Source organism: Myxocyprinus asiaticus, chromosome 23 (assembly GCF_019703515.2).
Source record: "Myxocyprinus asiaticus isolate MX2 ecotype Aquarium Trade chromosome 23, UBuf_Myxa_2, whole genome shotgun sequence".
NCBI classification, from domain to species: Eukaryota; Metazoa; Chordata; class Actinopteri; order Cypriniformes; family Catostomidae; genus Myxocyprinus; species Myxocyprinus asiaticus.
In genome coordinates this window covers 46,999,072-47,018,495 of record NC_059366.1, presented here as the reverse complement: position 1 = coordinate 47,018,495, position 19,424 = coordinate 46,999,072, and the positions used below count along the sequence as shown (strand labels likewise).

The window sequence follows — 19,424 nt, the reverse complement described above, 5'->3', positions numbered from 1 at the left end:
TGATCTTGATCTGGTTTGCTTCCAGTAATGTGTGTGTTGTGTGTGTGTGTGTGTGTCTGTTATGTGTGTGTGTGTGTCTGGTATATGTGTGTGTGTGTGTGTGTGTGTGTCTGTTATGTGTGTATGTGTGTCTGGTATGTGTGTGTGTGTCTGTTATGTGTGTGTGTGTGTGTGTGTGTGTGTGTGTGTGTCTGTTATGTGTGTGTGTGTGTATGTTATGTGTGTGTGTGTGTGTGTGTGTGTGTGTGTTATGTGCGTGTTATGTGTGTGTGTGTGTGTGTTGTGTGTGTGTTGTATGTGTGTTATGTGTGTTATGTGTGGGTGTTGTGTGTGTGTGTGTCTGTTATGTGTGTATGTGTGTCTGGTATGTGTGTGTGTGTCTGTTATGTGTGTGTGTGTGTGTGTGTGTGTCTGTTATGTGTGTGTGTGTGTGTGTGTGTGTGTCTGTTATGTGTGTGTGTGTCTGTTATGTGTGTGTGTGTGTGTGTCTGTTGTGTGTGTGTGTCTGTTATGTGTGTGTGTGTGTGTGTCTGTTATGTGTGTGTGTGTCTGTTATGTGTGTGTGTGTTGTGTGTGTGTGTCTGTTATGTGTGTGTGTGTGTGTGTGTGTGTGTGTGTGTGTCTGTTATGTGTGTGTGTCTGTTATGTGTGTGTGTGTGTGTGTGTGTGTGTTATATATGTGTGTGTGTGTGTGTGTGTTATGTGTGTTATGTGCGTGTTATGTGTGTGTGTGTGTATGTGTGTGTGTTATGTGTGTTATGTGCATGTTGTGTGTGTGTGTGTGTGTTGTGTGTGTGTTGTATGTGTGTTATGTGTTGTGTGTGTGTGTGTGTGTGTGTGTGTGTGTGTGTGTGTGTGTGTGTGTGTGTGTGTGTGTGTGTGTGTGTGTGTATCCTCTAGGTGGCACTGTTCAGCACAACGGTCAAACAACAGCAGAGATTCAGGAGGAAGTGGCTTTAACTAACCTGACGTCCACGACAGCCAATGAGAAACACCAGAACTCCACTGATAAACTGAACTTTCCCAGAGTGCACCTGCAGACTATCACTACACTGGGTGAATACACCACATACTTACAACCATATTACAACTATACATCTCATTTATAGAGAACAGCAAAAACATGAAAAGCTTGCATATAATATCATAGTATTATAATCATTAATGTAAAATACAATGTAAATAATATGCAAAGAAAATATACTGTATATAATATAATAAAATACTATATATATATATATATTAAATAAAATATATAATAATTATGCAAAAATGTAAACATGTTATTTAGGCAGTGTAAACAGCAACTAAAGCAATCTTCTTTACACTAAGTGCAAATAGTGTTTGATGTTATTTGCACTATTATTCAAATACTAACATACAGTATTTGGGCATCACTGCAGTGTGTTTATTGTGTTTATTTAGAGTCCCACAGACACACTACACCAACCCCTAAACCCTAACCTTACCTTTCAAAAATTAACCATGGTTTTACTACAGTAACCGTAGTATCAGCATGGTATTTTGTAGTAAAATCATAGAAACCACAAAATTAAACATGGTTATTATATTAACGGCATATTAATGTAGTAACACCACGGTTAATTGCATTAAAACTATGGCCATAAAACATGGTTACTTCAACATTACTATAGTAAAACCATGGTTAATTTTACCCATCCAGATCAAACCTAATCTAATGGTGGTGGTGGCGTAGTGGGCTAAAGCACATGACTGGTAATCAGAAGGTTGCTGGTTCAATCCCCACAGCCACTACCATTGTGTCCTTGAGAAAGGCACTTAACTCCAGGTTGCTCCGGGAGGATAATACTCACTATGATTATTTAATTGTGTGTTGTAAAAAAAACCCACTAAAACTGTCATTTTCATCAGCATCATTTCCAGCACAGAATTCTGTTATACACCATACAGAGTTTGAGATGTGCTGGAAATGACACAAAAATGCCATAAATCTCCTGTGATTCATGAACACACTGTTGGGCATGGTTAGTAGATTAAACTAGTGGTTAAATAAACTAGTGAGAGTGTGAACCAGTGTTCACTTTCTAGAAAATTACAGGGCTAAATATGCCTGAAGTTGAAGAAACACCTATTTATAAATTGTTATTGTATTTCATATTTTGATATTTTCATCTAGATTAAGTTTGTAAATATTATTGCACAAATTATTTGATATTTATTTCCTCTCATCTATGATTTCTTCAGATATTGCGTTACAAATTGTCTCTCACAACAGACAATTATTACCCCTTCACTGTCATATTAAACTGTGTGTGTGTGTGTGTGTGTGTGTGTGTGTGTGTGTGTGCAGGTAAAGGTGTGTTTGGCGAGGTGTTTCTGGCTAAAGCGCAGTCTATAGAGGAGGGTGAGGAGGAGACGGTGGTGGTTGTGAAGAGTTTACAGAGTCCAGATGAAAGCGTCCAATCAGAGTTCAGACGAGAGCTGGAGATGTTCAGTAAAGTCCATCACCCTCATATCGTACGACTGCTGGGACTCTGCAGAGAGACGCAACCACATTACATGATTCTGGAATATGTGGATCTGGTACATCAACACACTTAATCAGTCTTAATCAGTATCTCTTAAAACTAAACACAGAGTCCAAATATATCGAGTCTATTTACTACTTCAATTCTCTTTCACAGTAGTATGAACGATGAAAATACAGGTGCATCTCAATAAATTAGAATGTCATGGAAAAGTTCATTTATTTCAGTAATTCAACTCAAATTGTGAAACTCGTGTATTAAATAAATTCAATGCACACAGACTGAAGTAGTTTGAGTCTTTGGTTCTTTTAATTGTGATGATTTTGGCTCACATTTAACAAAAACCCACCAATTCACTATCTCAAAAAATTAGAATACATCATAAGACCAATAAAAAAAACATTTTTAGTGAATTGTTGGCCTTCTGGAAAGTATGTTCATTTACTGTATATGTACTCAATACTTGGTAGGGGCTCCTTTTGCTTTAATTACTGCCTCAATTCGGCGTGGCATGGAGGTGATCAGTTTGTGGCACTGCTGAGGTGGTATGGAAGCCCAGGTTTCTTTGACAGTGGCCTTCAGCTCATCTGCATTTTTTGGTCTCTTGTTTCTCATTTTCCTTCTTGACAATACCCCATAGATTCTCTATGGGGTTCAGGTCTGGTGAGTGTGCTGGCCAGTCAAGCACACCAACACCATGGTCATTTAACCAACTTTTGGTGCTTTTGGCAGTGTGGGCAGGTGCCAAATCCTGCTGGAAAATGAAATCAGCATCTTTAAAAAGCTGGTCAGCAGAAGGAAGCATGAAGTGCTCCAAAATTTCTTGGTAAACGGGTGCAGTGACTTTGGTTTTCAAAAAACACAATGGACCAACACCAGCAGATGACATTGCACCCCAAATCATCACAGACTGTGGAAACTTAACACTGGACTTCAAGCAACTTGGGCTATGAGCTTCTCCACCCTTCCTCCAGACTCTAGGACCTTGGTTTCCAAATGAAATACAAAACCTGCTCTCATCTGAAAAGAGGACTTTGGACCACTGGGCAACAGTCCAGTTCTTCTTCTCCTTAGCCCAGGTAAGACGCCTCTGACGTTGTCTGTGGTTCAGGAGTGGCTTAACAAGAGGAATACGACAACTGTAGCCAAATTCCTTGACATGTCTGTGTGTGGTGGCTCTTGATGCCTTGACCCCAGCCTCAGTCCATTCCTTGTGAAGTTCACCCAAATTCTTGAATCGATTTTGCTTGACAATCCTCATAAGGCTGCGGTTCTCTTGGTTGGTTGTGCATCTTTTTCTTCCACACTTTTTCCTTCCACTCAACTTTCTGTTAACATGCTTGGATACAGCACTCTGTGAACAGCCAGCTTCTTTGGCAATGAATGTTTGTGGCTTACCCTCCTTGTGAAGGGTGTCAATGATTGTCTTCTGGACAACTGTCAGATCAGCAGTCTTCCCCATGATTGTGTAGCCTAGTGAACCAAACTGAGAGACCATTTTGAAGGCTCAGGAAACCTTTGCAGGTGTTTTGAGTTGATTAGCTGATTGGCATGTCACCATATTCTAATTTTTTGAGATAGTGAACTGGTGGGTTTTTGTTAAATGTAAGCCAAAATCATCACCACAATTAAAAGAACCAAAGACTTAAACTACTTCAGTCTGTGTGCATTGAATTTATTTAATACACGAGTTTCACAATTTGAGTTGAATTACTGAAATAAATGAACTTTTCCACGACATTCTAATTTATTGAGATGCACCTGTATAGTGATATAATTACTTTCATTAATAGTCTCATGGATATAGCTATTTAAAGGAATATTCCGGGTTCAATGCAAGTTCAGCTCAGTCGACAGCATTTGTGGCATAATATTGATTACCACAAAAATAATTTCCACTCCTCTCTCCTTTTCTTTAAAAAAGCACTATCACCCTTGGAGTCGCGAGTTCAAATCCAGGGCGTGCTGAGTGACTCCAGCCAGGTCTCCTAGGCAACCAAATTGGCCTGGTTGCTAGGGAGGATAGAGTCACATGGGGTAACCTCCTTGTGATCGCTATAATGTAGTTTGTTCTCGGTGAGGCGCGTGGTGAGTTGAGCGTGGATGCCGCGGTGGATGGCGTGAAGCCAACGCAACAAGCCACGTGATAAGATAAGTGGTGGTGGCATAGTGGACTAAAGCACATAACTGGAAATCAGAAGGTTGCCGGTTCGATCCCCACAGCCATCACCATTGTGTCCTTGAGCAAGACACTTAACTCCAGGTTGCTCCAGGGGGATTGTCCCTGTAATAAGTCACTGTAAGTCGCTTTGGATAAAAGCATCTGCCAAATGCATAAATGTAAATGTAAGATGTGCGGGTTGGCAGTCTCAGACGCGGAGGCAGCTGGGATTCGTCCTCCGCCACCCAGATTGAGACGAATCACTACACAACCACGAGGACTTAGAGCACATTGTGAATTGGGCATTCCAAATTAAAAAAAAATAAAAAAAGCACAAATGTGTGTTCCACTGAGACACTTACAATGGAAGTCAATGGGATCAATTTTTGGAGGGTTTAAAGGCAGAAATATGACGCTTATAATTTTATAAAAGCACTTACATTAATTCTGTTTAAATTGTAGTTTTTACAGTCGTTTTAAGGTTTACTGTGTTATGTTACCATGGCAACGAAGTTGTAAAATTGTCTAGAACTTTCCACAGATGTGGTTAGTAAGTGATTTTATGACAGTAAAATCATGTTAACACACATATTGTTTACGTCTTGTGTCTATACTTTTGAAACAGCTGTCGATTGAGCTTAACTTATATTGAACATGAAATATTCTTTTGAGCATTATTAACTGTAGCAAATGTCCTTAAGAAAGTTTTTTTTTTTTTAAGTTAGGGTTAGGAAATTAGTCTTTGGACTCGCCAGAACAACAAAACATAGAAAACAAATACACATACTTCACACCAGAACAATACAATACATTCAGCATAAAATACAGAACATAAATAAGAAGTATAAAAGAATATGAAGTTAGTTTAGTGCCCTTTATAGAAGTACATTTACTTCCATAGGTAACACTTTACACTAAGGCTCCATTAGTTGACATTAGTTAACATGAACTAACAATTTATTGCAATTATTAATCTTAGTTAATGTTCATTTCAGCATACTAATACATTTTTAAAATCAAAAGTTGTATTTGTTAACAATAGTGCATGATGAACATTTTATTAACTAACATTAACAAAGATTAATAATGCTGTAAAAAATATATTGTTAATTGTGTATGATACCTAATGTATTAACTTATGTTAACTAGTGGAATATATGTACTGTATAGATATATATATATGGTGGCATTTGATATCCTAACCCTAAGTTAATGTAAAGTGTTATCATATAAACTGTGATTTCTGTCTGATATTTTCAGGGGGATCTCAAACAGTTTCTCAGGATATCAAAGAGTAACGATGAGAAACTCAAATCTTATCCAATCAGCACCAAAACTAAAGTGAGTTCAACTTCCTGTAAATTCATTCAAACCACATGACTGTAAATACAGGACTGTTTGCATCATCTGAAACATGGAGAACAGTGTTCATATGTGTGACGCTCTCTCCGCAGGTGTCTATATGTGCACAGGTGGCTGATGGGATGCAGTATTTATCAAAGCAGCGTTTTGTCCATAAGGATCTAGCGGCGAGAAACTGTCTCATCAGCAGTCAGAGACACGTGAAGGTGTCGTCTCTCAGTCTCAGTAAAGATGTTTATAACAGGTGTGAAACACAACAACACAGAGACATCACACTAAACTGAAGTAATGTTGTTCTTGTGTGCACTACTGAAACTATACCACACGTGACATCATGTCTAACAACATCACCTCAAGTGCCTTATTGCTTCATAAAACAGTGTTCATTACATTTTTTTATTATTAATCAAAGTCAGTGTCATCTAGTGCCTGACAGGTCAACTGCAGTTAATAGTTGTGATTTTATAAATCTAATGTCTTGCATTAAAGTTCCTGTTGAATGAGTGAAGCGTCTGAAGTTCTCTGAATGTTACATGCATCAAGAGCGCCATCTGGTGTTGAATCATGCTGTCATTGCTGTCTGTCTGTTTGCAGTGAGTACTATCACCACAGACAGGTGTGGATTCCTCTCCGGTGGCTGCCAGCTGAGTCTGTGTTTGAGGATGATTTCTCCAGTAAGTCTGATGTATGGGCGTTTGGTGTGCTGATGTGGGAAGTGTTCAGTGTGGGTGAGCTGCCGTACACAACACTCAATGATGAAGACGTGCTGGAAGGTGAGTAGAGACGATTACACCTGTCTGATGATGTCATATCAGCTGTTTGATGTCATGCAGGGTTGCCCGCAGGTCAATAAAAAGTCTTAATGTCTTAAAATCAGTTTTTTTTTTTAATTGATCATTTAAGGGCATAAAAATGTCTTAAATATAGCTGATGATCTGTGCTTGATGAATTACTGCTCATATTTGTTCAATGACAATGTTTACGTTATAGTGTGTATATTGTAATATGTTGGAGATGATTGTAAGAGTGCATGTTTTGTTTCCATCATGTGTTTGTGTGCGCATCTGGGAACACAGACATTTCAAAATAAGAGTCCCTGGTGTGTTTTTGGCTCATTTATAGTTAAATGTCTCTCATTATGAACCGAATCTTCTTCTGTTTTGTAATTAGTGGGATTTCATTCAGTTTGAGTTATTGTAGCATCTGTGTCTGGGCCGTCCCGTCAAAGGAAAGACATTTTTAATACATATTGATTTTGAAAACTATCAGTGTATTAATCGGGTATCTGCTTTCTGTCAACACCTTAGTTATTAGCAAAATCTGATAGTGGTCCATCTCTATTTTGTATAAATATTATTATTAATTATTAATTTTCCATGAACTCATTTAGTGAAAAACAGTAAGTGGAAACATGTCGTGTGTATTTGTTTTATCCTGTTTTGTTGATTAGTGGTTTTAAGGCCTTGTTGAAGATGTGCCCCAGCCTGTTTAATTCAAATAATTGTAGTATTTTATTATATATATATATATATATATATATATATATATATATATATATATATATATATACATACATTTATTTACATTTCTTTTTTTAATTTGACATTTTGGTATTTGGACATACATTTAATTAAGTTTAATTAATAATTTATTTTAATGCAATTAAATTATATATCATTTTAATTAATTTTATTTTCAAAATTATTTTAATTTTTTTGGTCATAAGTAGGTGATATATATACAGTGTCTATTTATCTGTCTGTCTGTCTGTCTGTCTGTCTATCTATCATCTATCTGTCTGTCTGTCTATCTATCTCTGTCTTTCTGTCTGTCGTCTATCTATCTATCTAATGTCTATATGTCTGTCTATGTCTCTGTCTGTCTGTTTGTCTACCCATCGTCTGTCTGTCTGTCTATCTATCTATCATCTATCTGTCTATCTATCATCTATCTGTCTGTCGGTCTGTCTGTCTATCTATCATCTATCTTGTCTGTCTGTCTATCAGTCTGTCTGTCTATCTATCATCTGTCAGTGTGTCTGTCTGTCTGTCTGTCTGTCAGTCTATCTATCTATCATCTATCAGTCTGTCTGTCTATCAGTCTGTCTGTCTGTCTATCTATCATCAATCAGTCTGTCTGTCTGTCTGTCTGTCTATCTATCATCTATCTATCTGTCTGTCTGTCTATCTATCTATCATCTATCTATCTGTCTGTCTGTCTATCTATCATCTATCAGTCTGTCTGTCTGTCTATCTATCATCAATCAGTCTGTCTGTCTGTCTATCTATCATCTATCAGTCTGTCTGTCTATCAGTCTGTCTGTCTGTCTATCTATCATCAATCAGTCTGTCTGTCTATCTATCTATCATCTATCAGTTTGTCTGTCTATCAGTCTGTCTGTCTGTCTATCTATCATCAATCAGTCTGTCTGTCTGTCTGTCTGTCTATCTATCATCTATCTATCTGTCTGTCTGTCTATCTATCATCTATCTATCTGTCTGTCTGTCTATCTATCATCTATCAGTCTGTCTGTCTGTCTATCTATCATCTATCAGTCTGTCTGTCTGTCTATCTATCATCAATCAGTCTGTCTGTCTGTCTGTCTGTCTATCTATCATCTATCTATCTGTCTGTCTGTCTATCTATCTATCTATCTATCCAGTATATATATATATATAAATATATATATATATTATTTTATTTTATTATTATTTTTATTTTATTTTTTTTACAATGTATTGTTGTGTACAAGTGCCAGGAATAAAATGTATATTTGTGATTAAATGTCAGTTTATTTGTTAATTAAAAAAATAAATAGTTTTGGTAGAAATCGATGGCATAAAATGCAAAACATTACTGATTGACTGAAGTTTTTAACCCAATTCCTCTGATGCCATTCACACAGTTTGACAAAACCTCAAATATGTCAGTCAGCCAGGGACAGAAATTAAGGGGGGCTCGGGCTTTGACAAAATTCAAAATGTGTGGGCAAAGCATGCCCTCCTAATGACCCTCCTTCTGTTTGTTTGTTTGTTTTTAACATCTGATATACAGTAGTTCTTAATAATCTAATATAGTCCTAATAACATGTATTATGGCATAAAATATAAATGCATTCTGATTTAGTTGTTAGGGTGAGAGGTTATCGTTTCTCAATCTTGAGACGTTACATTGATTTGACATAAACGAATGAGACACAGTTTGTTTTAAATGATTAGAGAAAGAAAAATGCTCTCATAAAAGGTAAAAGATGGTTCTGAAATCAAATCTAGGGAGGCAAATATTACCCTCTAATGTTAAAGTACATTTCTGACACTACAGCGGGCTAGATAATGTTACAGGAGTGAAAACGCAGCACTGACACTGAGGTCATCCTTATCGTTGAGTCCTGTAATGAACCCAGAACATTCCTAATCATTCGTCTCTCTGTGTGTCTCAGGTCTTCAGACTGGTAAACTGAGTTTATCTCCTCCAGAGAACTGTCCTCCTCTTGTCTTCAGTCTGATGAACCGCTGCTGGGCGTCCAGCCCGAAAGAACGGCCCACTTTCAGCGAGATCGCCCAGACTCTGTCAGCGTTACCCACAAACACCAAAGTCTGAACCATCCAACTGTCACTTCAACACATTCAGCGCTCTGTTACAATCACACACTTCAGACACGAGAATCCGTGTCAAGACACTTTAACAATGTACATGCGAGTGTGTGTGTGAGAGTGTGAGTGTGTGTGAGTGTGTGTGAGTGTGTGTGAGTGTGTGTGAGTGTGTGTGAGTGTGTGTGAGTGTGTGCGAGTGTGTGCGAGTGCGTGCGTGTGAGTGCGTGAGTGAGTGTGTGAGTGCGAGTGTGTGAGTGTGAAAGTGAGAGTGTGTGAGTATGAGTGTGTGAGTGTATGTGTGTGTGTGAGAGTGTGAGAGTGTGAGAGTGTGTGAGTGTGTGTGTATGTGTGAGTGTGTGTGAGTGTGAGAGTGTGTGTGTGAGAGTGTGAGAGTGTGTGAGTGTGAGAGTGTGAGAGTGTGTGAGTGTGTGTGTATGTGTGTGTGTGTGTGAGTGTGAGTGTGTGTGAGAGTGTGAGAGTGTGAGTGTGTGAGTGTATGTGTGTGTGTGTGAGAGTGTGTGAGTGTGAGAGTGTGAGTGTATGTGTGTGTGTGTGAGAGTGTGAGAGTGTGTGAGTGTGAGAGTGTGAGTGTGTGAGTGTATGTGTGTGTGTGTGAGAGTGTGTAAGTGTGTGAGTGTGAGTGTGTGTGAGAGTGTGTGAGTGTATGTGTGAGTGTGTGTGAGTGTATGTGTGAGTGTGCATGTCTGTGTGAGTGTGTGTGAGTGTGCGAGTTCGTGAGTGCATGTGAGTGCGTGAGTGTGTGAGTGCGCGCGCGTGCGCATGTGAGTTCATGTGAGTGCGTGCGTGAGAGTGCGTGTGAGTGCGTGTGTGTGTGTGTCTAAGTGTGTCTAAGTGTGTCTAAGTGTGTATGAGTGTGTGTGAGTGCGTGTGAGTGCGTGTGTGTGTGTGTCTAAGTGTGTCTAAGTGTGTATGAGTGTGTGTGAGTGTGTGTGAGTGCGCATGCTCAGATCCAGGGAGTTTCACTTGCCTTAAACACAGCGTGATCAAATATGCTTCTGTCCCCAGAACAGTCCATTTACGGTGTTGTTGTTGTTCGGCCTTGAGCTTTACTTCCTGTCAGTGGAACCTCAGGGAGCTCTGGGACCTTCTAATCACAGGGGTGTGAACTTTGACCTCTGTCAGCGCAGGACAATCGCAGCTCTTTCAGGGGTACAAACACAGATGTGTGTCAGCACAAGCGGTACTTCAAATGCTGGACTCTTGTGTCAAGGACTTGAATTTGCAATGTGTACAGTTGTGAAGTCATATATGTGTGTGTGTGTGTGTGTGTGTGTGTTGAGTTAGTAGGTGTGTAAGTACACACTAAACACTATTTTCACAGGAGGATTTAGTTTCACTGGGTCTGATCAGCAGGTGCAGCATGACAAGCAGTTTGTCTGTACACAATAAAAGCAAAACTGCTGCACGACGCAAAACAATCAGAGCCAATCAGAATCGGATGTTTAATAAACAGCTATTTGTAGCGGGATTTTGAACCAATGAGATTTCAGTGTGGGTGGAGTTATCCAACACGACAAAACCAGAAACTGTCCTGTCGCTCACCTCTTGTTGTGGCTGGTTAGAACAAAACTCATGTTGGCGATTACTTTAACCACTATTTGTTTTGTCGTGTCACGTCAGGTTAATTCACAGTTTAAGCTTTAGCTGCAAAAAATGCTTCGTAAGTGGATCTGTTGTTGCTTGTGCTTAGAAAACTGAAAGACAAACTATGAAATTAGTGACTGAAATTTACAGCTAGAATTCTTTTAAAGGAATATTCTGGGTTCAATACAAGTTAAGATCATTCGACAGCATTTGTGTCATAATGTTGATTACCACAAAAATTAATTTGGACTCGTCCCTCCTTTTCTTTAAATGTGTGTTCCAGTGAGACACTTACAATGGAAGTCAATGGGGTCAATCTGTAAACATTAAAATACTCACTGTTTCAAAAGTATAGACACAAGACATAAACAATATGTGTGTTAACATGATTTTACTGTCATAAAATCACTTACTAACCACATCTGTGGAAAGATATAGACAATTTTACAACTTGTTGCCATGACGACGTAACGCTATACCGTTGGCTGTTGTATTTAGAATGCTGAGAAACATGTCCTGTTCACACTGATCCAACAAAATTGCGTCTTTGCGTGTCATTCGCCTTTGAAGATGACTGACGAGGAAGAGTTTGTGGATGAAGCCAAATATGTGTGATTTAATATATAAATATTTATGCTCGATTGATGCAATGTTTAGCATGTATTCAATGCCACATTAATCTATAAGTTATTTATTCTGAGAGAGGATAGCAGTCCAGCAGCAAAAGTATTTTACACATGAAATCATGTCCATAAAATGTGGGGAAAGTTGATATTTTTGCAGATGTGCACATACAGTACACAGTTCAGTGTTTGCATTTTTTGTGTGATTTGACACCGTTTGAGAAATAAAGAATCTGGTGTTTCTCATGCGAGAGAGAAGAGCGCTTCAGCATAAATCTATCTCTGTGTCTTGATATAATCTGTTTGTACATATTCCCTCATGAGCATCAACAACACAAACTGCTGACATCAGCACTAACATATCATTTTGTTTTCTTTATTTGGAAAGGAACAGAATGGTTTAAAATGTTTGCTACAAAAATGTGATTAATTGTGTTTGACTGTCCACACACCTTCATTTACAATGAATCAGTAGGGACGGTCAACAGATAATTCGCGATAAAGTCAGAGTTTATTGGAAAATTTTACGACACTGCTTAAACATTCCAAGACCTGACAAAAATCCGACAAATCCCAACAAATGTTTATAAACTATTGATGTTTGTTGGGGCAGTGTGAATTGGGCTTAAAATGACTGTAAAAGACAATTTAAACATCTTCACAGCTCAAATAATACATGAGTTTAAACAGAATGAATGTAAGTGTTTTTATTAAATTATAAGCATCACATTTCTGACTTTAAACCCTCTAAAAATTGATCCATTGACTTCCATTGTAAGTGTCTCACTGTGACACACATTTAAAGAAAAGGAGGGACGAGTCCAAATTAATTTTTGTGGTAATCAACATTATGCCAGAAATGCTGTCGAATGAGCTGAACTTGTACTGAACCCGGAATATTCCTTTAACATTTATGTAAAATGATGTGTTTGTAATTGTGAGATATAAGAGAGAATGCGTCAGGACTGTTCTTAATATTTACTTTTAGGTGCTCAGAGGGGCTGACTGTGTAATAAATACAAATTAAATGCCACAGATTGCATTAATTCCCTAAGCCATGATTAATTACATTTTTATCCATCCATGTGTCTCCTTTTTTCTGAAAGACACTACCTACAAAGTTCTATGTAGAAGCTTCATAAATGTTAAATGTGTGATGATTTTAATGTAGAAGGTTATATCTGGAACTGGTGTATTTATGATGTTTTTTTAATGCGCTCAGCGTTCATTTTCTACAAACTCCTGCAGTCTCAATCTCTCATGCAGTCGAACTTCCTGTGGCAGTTTTGAGCGAATGCTTTTCAACAGGTGTGTAGAATCAAGAAACAGCTCAACTTTTACATCTACAACTAAAAGTGCCTAGAAAATGAAGGAATTGCTTTCTCTTTTTTTACAGTATATTTTTAATGCAGTTGCCTCTTGTTTTAAGAACTGCTTTTATAAAATCTTTTCATATGTTTTTTGTATTATTATTATTATTATTTGTTTTATCTCTTTGTGAGTTACAATAACACCATCCGTTCATGTTTGTGTTTTATAAGCTTGGCACTCACACTTAGATGCTTTTATATTGTGCTTTAGTAAAGGTCACAGTAATCCACATGTATGCTGCTCTCATTAAACATTCACATTTATAACAGCCTCTCTGTATTTCATTAAATTATTCAACCGTATTAGTGCTGATAAAATAGATCTTGTTTTAAGGACCTGCACTTTTATTTTTGATTATAGAATTGATCAATTGAAGCTCCTTTCTTTAGTGAGGAGTTAATAATATTAAGAAGAGGTTCTGAGATTACAGGGAATATATCTTTCAAGAAATTAGTTGGTATTGGATCTAACATACATGTTGTGGCTTTTGATGTTTCGATAAGTTTTGTTAGCTCTTCATGACCTACGACAGCAAAGGATTGAAGTTGCATGTGAGGAAAATTATGAGACACTGTTTTCTGAGGTACTCTGACAGATGATTGCATAATTCCAAATTTTATTTCTGATGATTTCTATTTTATCAGTAAAGAAATTCATGAGGTCATTACTATTGTGCCGCGACAGAATATCTGGTTCAGTCGATGCTTTATTCCTAACCAATTTAGCCACAGTACTGAATAAACACCTAGGAATGTTGTGGTTATTTTCTATGAGTTTGCTAAAATATGCTGACCTGGCAGCTTTTAGTGCCTGTCTGTAGCTACAGACGCTATCCTTCCATGCACCGCGAAATACCTCTAATTTTGTATTCTTTCACTTGCGCTCCATTTTCCGAGCTGCTCTCTTGAGAGCATGAGTGTGATCATTGTACCATGGTGCAGGGCTTTTTTCTTTAATTTTCTTTAATCGAAGCGGGGTGACACTATCAAGAGTACTAGAGAAGACTGTATTTATATTTTCTGATATTACTTCAAGTTCACTGTTTGGCTTACTGAGTATGTGAGACAATTCTAGAAGATTATCAGTGAAGCTATCTTTAGTGGTTGGAAAAATTGTTCTACCTGAAAAGCATGTAGCGTGGTGTAAATTGAGTAACATTAGCTGATCACAGCAAACAAGAGATGAGGTAATGATCTGAGATGTCATCGCTCTGCAGTAGAATTTCTATAGTATCAACATCAACTCCATATGACAAAATTAAATCTAGCGAATGATTATGGTGATGAGTTGGTCCTGTCACATTTTGTCTGACTCCAAGAGAGTTGAGAATATCGATAAATGCTAATCCCAATGTGTCATTTTCATTATCTATGTGAATGTTGAAGTCACCAACAATTAAAGCTCTATCTACAGTAACTACTAGATCTGATAGAAAATTAGCAAATTCACCAAGGAAATCAGAATACGGCCCAGGTGATCTATATACTGTAGCAAGGGCAAAAGACATTTATTTATTTGTATCTGACGGTGTCACATTAAGCATTATTAGTTCAAAAGACTTAAACTTATATCCTGTCCTCTGAGTAACACCAAAAACTTCACTGTAAATTGTAGCAACACCTCCTCCTCAACCCTTCAGACGAGTCTCATGTTTATAACAATAACCTGGGGGAGTAGATTCATTTAAACTACTATATTCATCCGGTTTAAGCCAGGTTTCAGTCAAATAGAGTGAATTCAAACTATGATCTGTAATAATTTCATTTACAATTAGTGCTTTGGTTGAAAGAGATCTCATGTTTAGTAGCCCTATCTTTATATGATGTTTATCTTCAATTGTTTCTAAATGATTTAGTGAAGGGTTTGTGTTTGGTAGTTCGGGGAACAGACACAGACTTTATATGATATCTAGGAGATGAATGTGTGTTGTGTTGTAGTATATGTGACCTGTGTGACATCTCAATGCAGCTAGCAGACGTTTGGATTAGCCAGTTTGTCTGCTTCCTGATCTGTGCCCTAGTTAGTCAGATACTATCATTAATAAGACTATAAGCCAAATTACTAGAGAGGAGAGTGACACCTTCCCTGGAGGGATGGAGTCAGTCTCTCTTTAGCAGGTCAGGTCTACCCCAAAAACTCTTCTAATTGTCTATAAATCCTATGCTATTCTCTGGACACCACTCAGACATCCAGCCATTCAGTGACACTAATCTACTATAAACCTCATCACCACAACGAGCAGGGAGGGGACCAGAGCATATTACAGTGTCTAACATCATTTTTGCATGTTCACACACCTCTTTAACAGTATCTTTTGTGATCTCCGACTGGTGAAGCCAGACATCGTTAGTGCCGACATGAATAACAATCTTAGAAAATCTATGTTTAGCATTAGCCAGCACTTGTAAATTTGATCTGATGTCAGACACTCTGGCACTCTATTTCCACGTTCCTTACAATAGAATCACCAATTATTAGGGCTCTTTCAACATGATTCTCAGTGGGTGCATCACTGTGTGGGGAGAATCGATTGGAAAACCTAACAGGAACAGGAGAGTGGTGTCGCTTTGCTGAGCGAGTATGCCGCCAAGACGTCACCCAAACGCCCTGTTGCAGGGGCTCTACACCCGGAACCAAAGTGTGTCTGTTGCTCGTTGTACTACCTGCATCCGAAACAGTATCTACCTGCTTCTCTATCTCACTGACCTCCACTAGCGTTCGGGATGTGTGTCTCTAACTCATTAACCTTCTCCGTCAGCCTGACTAATTCCTTACATTTATCACATGTAAATCCCTCACTGCTGATGGAAGAAGCTATAGTAAACATGTGGCATGCAGTGCACGAAGCAATAATATGAGCAGATGCCATGACCACAATTGTTTGTTGTTGTTGTGGTTGTTCTTGAGAGGCGAGGGTTTGAGATCGATGTGAATCTCTCACACAATTGTTTGCTTTTGTTGTGGTGGTTCCTGATCAGCAGATGTTTGAGACTGATGCAATAACCTGTGTAAAACACAGAGTAGAAAACGAATGCACGCAGTTGATACAGTAGAAAAGCAGGTAAATAAACTAAGCACGTGGTAAAATGGCAAAGGATAAAATGATGAGCGTAGAGCAGGCTAACAAGCTCTTAAAACCTCCTGGTACCACCACAGACTTTTGTAAATGGTACCATAGAAATGCCATATTGTTTGGGCATAAAGCATGGCAGTGCTATGTTAATTTGATAAGAACCAAAATAAATACAATCGTATTTGGTGTATATGGTGATCATTCAGTACCAAAGTACATATCAAAGTACCATGGTATTACCATCTGATCCCATCATTGCAGCCACAGTACCTTTCTATCCTTAGGACATGTCCCAAGAAACTTTAAAATGGCAGTTATCAAACCGCTTATTAAAAAGCCTCAGCTTGATCCTGGAGAGTTGGCTAATTACAGACTGATTTCAAATCTACCATTAATGTCTAAAATATTGGAAAAGTAGTGTCCTCCCAAATATGTTCATTTCTACAGAGAAACAGTATATCTGAACAATTTCAGTCAGGATTTAGGCCCCATCACAGTTCAGAGACTGCACTTATCAGAGTTACTAATGACTTGCTCTTATCATCTGATCGCGACTGCATTTCACTTCTGGTGCTTTTAGATCTTAGTGCTGCCTTCGACATGATAGATCACGACATTCTCTTGAGTATGCTGGAGAATTATGTTGGCATTTGTGGACTTGCATTAGCATGGTTTAGGTCCTATTTATCAGACCGCTACCACTTTGTCTGTGTAAACAAGGAATTGTCAACTCAAACAAAAGTTAAGTATTGAGTGCCACAGGGATCAGTTTTAGGGCCTCTGCTTTTCTCCTTATATATGCTTCCCCTGGGAGATATTATCAGGAATCGTGGAATAAGTTTCCACTGTTATGCCGACGATACCCAACTTTATATTTCTTCTAAACCCAATGAAATTTCACAATTCTCCAAATTAGCAGAATGTATCAATGAAATCAAAGATTGGATGGCCAGAAATTTCCTTCTACTCAATTCAGACAAAACAGAGGTACTAATGATTGGACTAAAAAGTCCACATGGTGGTGCATGGTGTGGTGGTGGTGTAGTGGGCTAAAGCACATAGCTGGTAATTAAGGTTGCTGGTTTGATCCCCACAGCCACCACCATTGTGTCCTTGAGCAAGGCACTTAACTCCAGGTTTCTCCAGGGGGATTGTCCCTGTAATAAGTGATATAATGCATAAATGCAAAAATCTCTAAAAATAAGCTGCTAAAATATAATTTGACTCTCGATGGATGTACTGTTACACCGTCTTCTACAGCGAAGAACTTAGGTGTTATATTTAATTCCAATCTCTCCTTTTAAAATCAAATTTCAAATGTTTGTAGAACAGCATTCTTCCACTTCAGAAATATTGCTAAATTACGACACGTGCTTGTAACAGGTAAAGGATGGGCAAGGAGGAGGCGGGAACCGGCTGAACAGTCAACATAATGTTTAATGATAAAACACAACTTAAAACATAAACGAGTAGACACACATGTGGCGTGTATCTTTCTCTCCCGAACTGGTGTTTCTGGGTCGTCTTTATCCCCCTCCCGGTTGATTAGCCCGATTCAGGGATGGCCCCGCCCTCCTCCTCATCACACTCCTCCATCGCCCGGCATGATGCACTCCCCTCTCTTCCTGGAGGGGGGGCGTTGCCCTTCCGGCTGTGTCTGCCGACAGGTCTTCCCCACCTTTCTGGAGCCCTGGGAGAGACAAGGGGAGGGAAAGGGGAGAGGGAAAGAGCAAGGCGGAGCAACAGAGAGAGGGAGAGGAGAGAGAGAAAAACTTGCTCGCCGGTTCCCAGACACGCTGTTGCCCCGGTCCTCAACCGCCCCTCTGCCCTCTGGTAGACGACAGCTTGCTGCTCCCCTGGCGGACGGCAGCGAGTCATCCGGCCCCTGGCAGACAGAACCACTTCTCCCCTTCTCGGCAGACGGCCGCGGTTCCTCCGGCTCTCGGTGGCCGGCAGCGACCCCTCCATCCCCAGGCAGACGGCCGCGGCTGCTCCCCTGGCGGATGGCAGCGGTGAGGACTCCACAACAGTGCATCCCTCCTCCTTCCCAGGTTTCAGCACCACTGTAACAGGTAAAGGATGGGCAAGGAGGAGGCAGGAACCGGCTGAACAGTCAACATAACATTTAATGATAAAACACAACATAAAACATAAATGAATAGACATACATGCAGTGCGGCTGCATACATCTCTCTCTTCCGAACTGGCACTTCCGGCTCGTCTTTATCCCCCTCCGGCTGATTAGCCCGATTCAGGGCCCAGCCCAGCCCCGCCCTCCTCCTCGTCACAATACTCTCTGTTGCTGATGCCAAAAAACTAATTAATGCGTTCATGACCTCAAGACTAGATTATTGCAATGCATTACTGGGAGGATGTCCAGCAAGATCAATAAATAAACTTCAATTGGTTCAAAATGCAGCAGCCAGAGTGCTGACTAGAACCAAGAAATATGATCATATCAGCCCCATTTTATCATCGTTACATTGGCTACCTGTTAAATTTCATATTAATTTAAAAATTCTGTTAACTACATACAAAGCTTTGAATGGTCTAGCTCCACAGTACTTAATTGACCTTCTGACACGCTATATTCAATCACGTTCATTACGATCACAAAATTCTGGCCTGTTAATAGTTCCTAGAATATCAAACTCCACAAAAGGAGGTAAATCCTCCTAAACTATGGAATAGTCTCCCTAACACTGTTTGGGATGCAGACACACTCACTCAGTTTAAGTCTAGACTAAAGACTCATCTATTTAGTCAGGCATACACCTAATTTATCCATCAACTCACAATTAATCTGCTTTAGTGATGTCTGCCGGAACCAGAAACATCCATCATGCTCTATAACTCTGCGCATCTACGCTAATATTATTCTATTTTTATTCCTGTCTCAACCTTGGGATTCATATCCCACCACCTTTATCTATTGATGGACTACACTCTTGAAATAGAAAACATAGATTATCAATTAATTATCAACAAAAGCATTCATCGGCCAATTAACAAAGGACAATACATCTATATGAACTTCTGCAGTTAATCCAGAATGAACTTCAAAGACATTAGTCATTAATCTTACAGTTCATACAAAATCTTTGATTAAACACTGACCCTTAACAC

The 19,424-nt window shown here is 39.0% G+C and overlaps 1 protein-coding gene across 2 annotated transcripts in view; it reads left to right on the top strand.

Annotated features, from left to right (window-relative positions):
- The window catches only part of LOC127414361 (inactive tyrosine-protein kinase 7-like), a 121,445-nt gene extending 107,954 nt beyond the window's left edge, over positions 1-13,491 (top strand). For both annotated transcript variants that reach the window (XM_051652336.1, XM_051652335.1), the window contains 6 exons: positions 901-1,056; positions 2,333-2,565; positions 5,932-6,012; positions 6,126-6,277; positions 6,628-6,806; positions 9,473-13,491. In XM_051652336.1, coding sequence (XP_051508296.1) covers positions 901-1,056; positions 2,333-2,565; positions 5,932-6,012; positions 6,126-6,277; positions 6,628-6,806; positions 9,473-9,633 — 962 coding nt within the window. In that variant the 3' untranslated portion in view covers positions 9,634-13,491. The remainder of the gene's footprint in view (positions 1-900; positions 1,057-2,332; positions 2,566-5,931; positions 6,013-6,125; positions 6,278-6,627; positions 6,807-9,472) is intronic.
- The last annotated feature ends 5,933 nt before the right edge of the window (positions 13,492-19,424 follow it).